The sequence below is a fragment of the Odontesthes bonariensis genome, chromosome 13 (assembly GCF_027942865.1).
Source record: "Odontesthes bonariensis isolate fOdoBon6 chromosome 13, fOdoBon6.hap1, whole genome shotgun sequence".
In the NCBI taxonomy this organism is placed as follows: Eukaryota; Metazoa; Chordata; class Actinopteri; order Atheriniformes; family Atherinopsidae; genus Odontesthes; species Odontesthes bonariensis.
The window spans coordinates 18,563,968-18,573,103 of NC_134518.1; the positions used below are offsets into that span (position 1 = coordinate 18,563,968).

Here is a 9,136-nt window from a genome sequence, read left to right on the forward strand (position 1 = left end):
AATGGAGACCATTTCTGATGAGTCAACAGTAATAACAGCTTGCAGCTTCTTCTTTTGTGTTCCACTTATCCAGTTTTCCTTGAGTTAGGTGTCTCGACTAATGATGCTTGACTAATTCATAAGTGTCTTAACAAACATAAAACAGATTTCTCAAGAAAACATAGGACTGAACTGTAAATGACTGAAAATTCAGTCAGTCTCCAAAGAGTAGCTTTGAAAGACTTTCAGAAAGTCTGAAAAGCTATTGCTCAAGACCATCGTAAAAGATTACAGGCCAGCACAGAGCTTTTGCAGGGTGCTGTATTTTAGCAGTGCTGTATTTAGAGTGGCTCACATCAGTCTGCCATCATTTTTTCCCCACAGCGCAGCATTGTGTTCCCGGCGGTAGAGGGCACTGCGGAAACACCAGTTCAAATGTCTACGTGGAAATACAGCGTAGAAGAAGAGGCAGCACTTGCTTTTATAGCGGCAATGAAAGGACGTGTTACTTCCAATTTGAGCAAAACATAAGTCTGTAATAGCGGTTAGAAAAACCAGGTGCTACGCGACAATAAATTATTTTGAAGAGGGAAGTGCTAGGACTGCATTCGGAAGATGTCTTTGGTTTGTGCAAGTAAGTCAAACTGAATTCATTGATATGACGGAGGCAGTATGTTAGCTAGGCACCGCGCTAATGCTACTAGCTAATGCAGCTATCGTTAACCTCCAAGTACACTGCCTTCTATTTAAGATAGTTACCTAGCCTTTATTTTTGACCATGTTATCGTTACTTTTTGGGGGGATTTCTAAGCTGTAAGTACACTTTTTTCCAGTTTGTAACGAGGTACCGGAGCACCCGTGCATCTCCCCGGTGTCCAACCATGTGTTCGAGCGCCGATTGATCGAGAAGTACATCGCGGAGAATGGGACGGACCCGATGAACGGACAGCCCCTTTCTGAGGAACAGCTCTTGGATATCAAAGGTAAACCATCACCTTAATTCAAGAGATGCAATGTTCTTTTGGCTTATTTGGCTGTTTATGGCGTTTTGATTCAGAAGGCTGGAGTTTCGATTGCTTCACCGAGTACGAATAAACTATATGAAATACAAATGTGCTATAAGTGTTACTGTACCTTAAGAGTCATGGCTTATATGGCGATGATGTGTTTTATAGTTTTTATCAGTGGAGAATTGCAGATTATTTGAGAGCATGGCAACCAGTGGCAGATGTTATGTTATTATTTACCTATTTACCTTGAATACCAATGTATGTTTTGTATTTGATGAGCTATATGCGTTGAAAAAGTTGATACTTTGAAATTGAGTTGAAATTGATCAACTTAAATGAATATTAAACACTACTAGATCTGCATTATCTCTGCCCTCCTTCACATATTTGTATTTGGTACACTTACTTTAGACAAATCGCTATACTGCAGATGTCCTAATATAATCCTGTTGTCAGGACTTTTGGAAAAAGAAAATTAACTGATGCCGATTTCTTTCAGATGGGCATAAAATTGGACTGGTTATATGTAATGCAATGGAATATGATGGTCTGGTTAATCAGGAAAGCAGTTCTGTAGTCATGTATGACTTCCACCTTTTCCTTATATAATAACTGTTCTATAAATCTCATAAAACCCCATCCATAAACAAAACAAGAGATTCAATGATGTTGGGAGGAAAAAGTGAAAAATGTATGCAGTGTCTCCTGTCTGCTGCTTTTCCCCCTCAGACTTGCCAACTTGTGTCACACGTTCATTGTTTAAAGTTTCTCGTGTGACAAAAATGCTTGTTTACAAAAGCCATTTTTATCAGGTTTTCATTATAGCTGATGATTAAGATGATCATAACAGTTGTGTGACATTGTGATCGAGCTGAACTACGTAAGCTGAGACGGTTGACGTATTCTTAAAACTGAGTTGTGTTGCAACCCTGAAGGGGACTTTTGTTAAAACTGGATGGGTTGTCGAAAGTTGTTTGGTTTGGAAATGACCAACTTCTCTCTGTTTTAGTGACGCATCCTATTAGACCAAAGGCACCATCGGCAACAAGCATTCCAGCCATTCTCAAGTCCCTTCAGGATGAGTGGGTGAGTACTGTTAACCCAGCGGATAATGGAGAAATCCACACCAACACGTCATAAACGTAATTGTTGTCCAAAATCTCTGCTGTTGCTTTGATCGTTTTGTTTTTTCTTTGATAATATTGGCGTTTTACTGGAGCTGAATATATTAGTCCATTAAATGTGCAGACAACAATGTAATGACCCTAAACAGAAACATCTCATTTATTGCTCTTATTTAATTTCCCCCCTAAAAGTCAAGTCATGTTTCACACCCTGAGGAAAGTGTTCTGACTCTTGTTTTCTCTTGTGTACTAGGATGCTGTCATGCTTCATAGCTTCACTTTGCGACAGCAGCTGCAGACCACTCGCCAAGAACTTTCACACGCCCTTTATCAACATGATGCCGCCTGCAGAGTCATCGCTCGACTCAACAAAGAGGTCACTGCTGCCAGAGAAGGTGTGTAGACAGTGGTGTCTATATGTTCTGCTTTGAGGGCTGTCTCTTTAGTTTTACCACATAAAAAGGATTTTATGATCTTTTGATCAATTGAGCACCTTTTAGCTTAACTTGTGTTTTTGTTCTGTTTTGCAGCTCTCGCCACACTTAAGCCTCAAGCTGGGCTGGTTGCCCCTCAAGCAGTTCCTGCTTCTCAGCCATCTGTTGCAGTGAGTAACTTGCTACGTTCTGTTGAACCGTTTTTACACAGGCCACAAAAGAAGTCACTAACACCTGGATCTACAGCGTTGGAGAATATTTATCAGTTTCAGCTCCAATTGGCAGTGATGGGAACACAACACCTGGCTGAACATGGAAATTGTCACTAATGATACTGCAGTTGGCTATTGTCCCCCTCATGAACGGTGGCACGTGTCACACATTATGTAACGATAGCTGTCCCTTAGCCGTCTTTCCGGCGGTTATGGGCCTTTTGATTTTTGTGACCTGGAGTGTGCTGCGCAAAGGGTGCGTTGGTTAAAGAAAAACAGCTGCAGGGGCTAGTGTGTGTGTGAGGTTGTCCAGCTCTACCGGTGTCTGTGTGACCCACCAAAACCCTAAAGGTAAAACTATTGCATTGTAAATGTTTTTAAAGAAATTCCAAAAAGTTTAAAAGTGAAAACGGAAAGTTTAAATTGTGGAGTTGTTAGTTTACACATGCTGTACCTCCATTACAGCTTCTTCTGAAGCTATCCCTGTGGTGTCAGGTGCAATCATTCTCAGTAGCAATGCCTACTTTTAGGAAGAAAACTGCAGACCCTTTGTATGAAGCCTTAGTATAAATGGCTTTGGTGCTGTGTCGATGTCAGAATTTGCTCACGCAAAGACCGATGTAGAGAGCGTAGCTGCATATACTAATCGGAGCTCTAACACAGCTTGCGGGATACAGTGCCATGTCATCCCTTGGTGGTGTTGTTACTGCTTGTCCCCTGGCAGGTACGGAAAGTTTCTGGACCAGTTCTGAAAACATTCTAGCCTCAGACTCCTCCTGGCAGTGGGAAAGGATTTAATTGGCTCATTTTAGCAGGCGTACAAACATTTAAAAAGCATATTTGAACGCACTATTTCCGGTGCAAAAACAGTGTAGAACACTCGTCACAAACGCCACCATGCTTCCCCCTAATGACAACCATCTTAAATTGTGCCTTCTGTATTTCAGGGTGCTGGTGGAGAGCCTATGGAGATCAGTGAACAGGTGGGAATGACCCCAGAAATCATTCAGAAGGTAAGATTTTATTACTTTGAATTTTACCCCAAAAAACAATGATAATGGTTCTGCTAAAACTCTTCTGTTTCATGGGTTTGTTTCTATAGATGTTAAACTGTTTGTTTCTTTTCTCATTTACAGCTCCAAGACAAGGCTACTATCCTCACCACAGAGAGAAAGAAGGTATTCGGTTGATTTCATTCAGTTTTTCATGCAGGCTTGGTGCTAACCTAAATTTTTGTGCAAGATATAATCTAGTCTGGTGCTTATTTTATGTACCCAGAGAGGAAAAACTGTTCCAGAGGAGCTGGTCAGAGCTGAGGATCTCAGCAAATACCGCCAAGTGGCCTCCCATGCTGTAAGTATGGACGCTGTGTCATCGGGAGAATGCATCTGTCGGCGGGAATGCCGGTTTAATGTACGTGCTGTCAACTTATACTGTCTCTTGTGTCCTCAGGGTCTTCACAGCGCCAGTGTGCCCGGTATTCTGGCTCTGGACGTGTGCCCATCGGACACCAACAAAGTGCTCACTGGTACAGTGAAGTTACTTTTTTACTTTATACCTGATTTGTAAGCGTTCCAGACCACATATGTAGATTCTGTCTTGCATCTTGTTTTCTTCAAGGTGGAGCTGATAAGAACGTTGTGGTGTTTGACAAGAACGAGGAGCAGATTGTCGCAACTCTTAAGGGCCACACCAAGAAGGTCACCTCTGTCATTTACCATCCATCTCAGGTGACGCTTCCTCTATTTGCTCCATTTTTAATTTTTGTTTTACCTCATTTTTAACAGAACAGTGATATATCTATATCTATATGCTGCCTTTTCCTTGTAGTCGGTGGTGTTCTCTGCTTCTCCCGACAACACCATCCGCGTGTGGTCGGTCACCGGCGGCAACTGTGTGCAGGTGGTGCGTGCCCACGAGGCGGGCGTCACTGGTCTCTCTCTGCACGCTACTGGAGACTACCTGCTCAGCTCCTCTGAGGATCAGGTATGTTTTTTCAGGCTTTAATTTCTGTAGTCGCAACAAAAGCAAAGCTAACGCTGCTCAATCACATTAACTTTACTGTATTTTATTCTGCAGTACTGGGCCTTTTCTGACATCCAGACCGGTAGAGTCCTCACCAAAGTTACTGATGAAAGTGCCGGCTGTGGTGAGTGACCGTGTGTTTATGTTTCTGTTTGATAGCCTGAATTTCTTCCTTGGTGGTAACGTTTGTGTTTGGACTCCACAGCTCTCACTTGCGCTCAGTTCCACCCCGATGGTCTCATTTTTGGCACCGGTACCGCTGACTCTCAAATCAAGATTTGGGATCTGAAGGAGCGCACCAACGTGGCCAACTTCCCAGGCCACTCTGGACCTGTCACCTCCATTGCTTTCTCTGAAAACGGATACTATCTGGCCACAGGTGAGGAGTACTGTCTGCATTTTTACACATTACAGAGACAATTTGCCTGCTCATCTTAGACCTTAAAGTAGCTGGAAGGATGTTAGAGACTGCTCATACATCATGTTAAAATGTATGCTGACTGACTTAAAAATCTGAAAATTCTATCATCAGCTTATTCGTGCACTAAATGGATCAGAGACTGTGTATATATATATATATATATATATATATGTGCTGTTATCATTAACATCTTGGCTGGGTGCTGTTCTCCAGGTGCCCAGGATAGCTCTCTGAAACTGTGGGATCTGAGGAAACTGAAGAACTTCAAGACCATCACTCTGGACAACAATTATGAGGTAAGACATGCAGGGATTTTCTTATTGCAGGGAGGTTTGTCTATGATAGAAATTGTTCTCCTGCCGAGAATCAACAAAAGGTTCACCAAAGGGCTTACATCAGTAACTCGGTAAACTTGATGAAATGCACAAAATACGAAGCATGGGCCAGCGAGCAGTTGGCCATGCCTCTCTGGTGTGAAAACTGGAGGCCATCGTCTCAAATGACATACTTCTGTAATACCAGACTGCTTAAGTGTGTTGACACTGACAGATATAGGTTCATGTGTACTATAACTACCTGGATGGTGTACTTTTTAGCCATCCTTACACTTCTTATTTATAAAGGTTGCCATCTTAACTAAATAGCAGAGCGTCAACTAATTTTAAGCCAGTAGGTGGAGGGTCATCAGATGCCAGAGCTAGCTTCCAGACAGATCTCTCGGGTGTTAATGTTATATGTGTTGTGGTGTTTATGTGTGTCTTCTTGGACTTTTCGCTGTGGTATTTCATGTGTGCTCAGGGAGTCAGCAAGTTAAAAGGATTTCATTAAGCTCTCAGCATATCCTGTCAATATTCACACACAAGTAAGTACACGGTGTACTATATGTACTAATGGGCATCCAGAATGAGACGTGCATTTCCAAGTGTTTACTTAAAGTGACAAACAATCATGTTAGCAAGTGAAAAGGTGCTTTAAGGTGGTGTATTGTTTTTAACTTTGGAACCACCCACATCAGCAAAGGGTTTTACTATGAAGTGCACACAAGCCTGACTTTGTGTCCGCTGGCTCAACAAATCCTGAAGCTGTCAGAGACGGTGGGTACAATGATTATGATCTCAGGGTTTCCTCTTTGGGTGCTGTGCAAGCTCACATAAAAAGGGCTGATTTACATGTCGTATGACTCAATGCCCTGACACTTTCAGGAAGACAGCAGAAAAGGTTTGAAAATATAGAGATCATTGCAAAAAACAGAGTTGCTGTCATTAAAACCGTAGAGGTATACGAGCAGGATGGCGTCAGTGCTGCAGATTAGTAAATTCATTCATGCCTGCTGTTTATGACATGACAGCATAAAGCTATTTAAATCTTTTAACTTGATATGAAGTGCAGTTTCGATCGGACACTTTCACATAAAAACATGCAAACCATGCAAGTCGTTGACCAAATGAAAGTGAATTTTTTTGTCGACATGTATTGGTCTAAACTGATCTGTCAGATCTGATATCAGCAGTATAGAAAGTCATACTTGTTCATCCGTACATATAAAAGTCACTTTGGTTCCCATGGTGACGCACTTTGGTAGCACAACTCTGGGCTCAGCAGGTTTGAATATTTAAAGTGTTCCTTCAGCTGAATCCACACCGCGTGTTAAATCAACATTAAATCAGCATTGTTGTTAAATTGGACAATGGAAATTTGATGCAACATCTAAATGTGGTTAAGCTGACAGGATTTAGAATGATTGATTTTACTATCAAAGGATCAATGAAGGCTCACGGATGGTTACGGAGTGGAAACATATTTGCCTTTTGAATCTCACTTGATTGTGTTTTTGTTTCAGGTGAAGTCCCTCGTGTTTGATCAGAGTGGTACCTACCTGGCTGTAGGAGGGTCTGACATCCGTGTCTACATCTGCAAGCAGTGGTCTGAGGTGCTCAACTTCACAGGTAAGGGAGAAAATGCTGGTCTCTCTATAGATATTCCTTTCGATATTTATGTGAGGTGACAGATTTGTTATCCACCTTGATTTTTCTTTTCACTTTGTAGACCACACAGGATTGGTGACTGGGGTTGCCTTTGGAGAAAATGCCAAATTCCTGACCTCTGCAGGAATGGACAGAAGTCTCAAATTTTATAGTTTGTAGAAAAGTAGAAATTCAGGATAAAGAGAGGAGGACAGCCGAGCCGAGGATGGAACGATCAGCCGCTCTACCGGACGTCGTCATTTTTAGAAAAGAAAAAAGAAAGGGGGAAAAAAAGAAAAATCACTGTTAACTTTACTTCTGTTAGTGTGTTAGTCCTCATATTCAGGAGACATATCACCTGAAATGATCATCTGGTATGGTAAGTATGACCGGTCTGCTGGCTTTGTGGGTTTCTATTTGAAATGATGGGGAATGGGAGCAGAAGCCAGCGTGAAATTCCCATACCGTTTGCCTGCAGTTATGATTTGATTGTAGTATTTTCCTTTTTTGTATTTTTTTTTTCGGGGGGGGCGGGTGTCTTCAGTTGCTTGTGATACAACTCTGCAGTGTACTCTGTCAAAAAGTATAATTGGTCATGATCTACTTTGCTCTATAATGTAGACCAGCTTCATCATTACAGTAACTTTAGGATGAAAGGAAAATCCATCTGTAGTGACCTACAGTAAAGTAGAAAACAAACAGGTGTCAGTTTTTTTTTTTCTTCTTTTTTTCCATTTCTGTTAAGAATTAGTTTTGTTTATCCTTCTTTAAGCTTAATTTCTCATTTTCTTTGTTCCCTGAAACATGTCTCTTTGTCTCCCCAATTGTATATTCCTCATTACTTACTGTTGTACCTGTTGCACCCCTGCCTTTGAAGATAAAATAAAATATCTTTTTCAACTTACTTTTGTATTTGAATTCATACCACTAATGCAGATATGCTATATTTTACTTTTTTTTTTTTTTTTTTTTTTTACCCACAAACATCGGTTTGGTTGGCAAAAGCAGACTCGTGCTCATGCTTCACTTTGATGTGTGAACATGGTGCAGACGGATGGTTGGCTGCAGGATGTATTCATCTGAGCTGTCATAAGCTGCTTATGCTTCAGTGTCCAATAACTTGTGAGTCAAATGAAAACCTGAAACGTGTAATGAAACTAGGGTCTTAAGTATTTACACTTTCATTATTATTATTATTATTATTATAACCTTTATTTAACCAAGAAGATCCCATTGAGATTAAGAGCCTGTTTTTCAAGGGAGACCTGGCCAAGATAGGCAGCAGCAAATACAAAATTACACAGATAAAAACACAAACAAATTAAAGAAATTGAATTTAATTTACAAGCAGATTATGAAAAAGAAGTAGGCCTACATGTAGTGGAGTCGGCCTCAAGTGTCCTCAGTTTGGATTTGAAGGCACTCAAAGTTAGTTTCCAGTCCTGCAACATGTTCCATGCTAGAGGTGCAGAGTAGCCAAAAGCCTTTTCACCCGATTCAGCACGGGCATATGGAACAGAAAGCAACACGGAGTCTTGAGAACGGAAGGAGCAAGGAGGACCAGCACCTCTCTGTGCAATTAAGGAACAAATATAGGAAGGCAGTAGACCAAGTAATGCCTTCTATATAAAGTATACCAATGACTAAGTCTTTGGGTGGCCAAAGCAGCACATCCAACTCGAGTGTATAACTCACAGTGGTGTGTCAATGGTTTACAGTTAGTAATGAACCTCAGAGAGACATGATAGACCGTGTCAACCATGTACAGACATAATAAGACAGAATTTAAGATCTCCATAATCCAACACAGGTAAAAAGGTAGCAGCAACAAGTCGTTTTTCAGTGTGAATGCAGCTCGGAGTTGATTTATTTTCATCCTTTTCAGCCTCATCATGTTCCATTGTCTTTTGTCCTACAAGATAAGAGTGACAAGAATGGGAACTATTTTTTTTCAGTTTGCTGTCTGT

The 9,136-nt window shown here is 41.2% G+C and overlaps 1 protein-coding gene across 1 annotated transcript; it reads left to right on the forward strand.

Annotated features, from left to right (window-relative positions):
* Positions 1-426: 426 nt before the first annotated feature.
* On the forward strand, positions 427-8,073 carry prpf19 (pre-mRNA processing factor 19). Its single transcript, XM_075481297.1, has 16 exons — positions 427-613; positions 813-962; positions 1,999-2,075; positions 2,367-2,508; positions 2,644-2,717; positions 3,707-3,772; positions 3,896-3,937; positions 4,038-4,112; positions 4,212-4,287; positions 4,380-4,489; positions 4,590-4,745; positions 4,839-4,908; positions 4,990-5,163; positions 5,419-5,501; positions 7,046-7,151; positions 7,252-8,073. The coding sequence occupies exons 1-16, from the start codon at positions 595-597 to the stop codon at positions 7,347-7,349; spliced, it is 1,518 nt and encodes a 505-aa protein (XP_075337412.1). The 5' UTR covers positions 427-594; the 3' UTR covers positions 7,350-8,073.
* Positions 8,074-9,136: the final 1,063 nt, after the last annotated feature.

Coding starts and splice junctions, on each gene's coding strand:
- prpf19 (XM_075481297.1), top strand. Junction 4,288..4,379: donor CACCAACAAAGTGCTCACTG/GTACAGTGAAGT, acceptor GTTTTCTTCAAG/GTGGAGCTGATAAGAACGTT. Junction 5,164..5,418: donor CGGATACTATCTGGCCACAG/GTGAGGAGTACT, acceptor GCTGTTCTCCAG/GTGCCCAGGATAGCTCTCTG.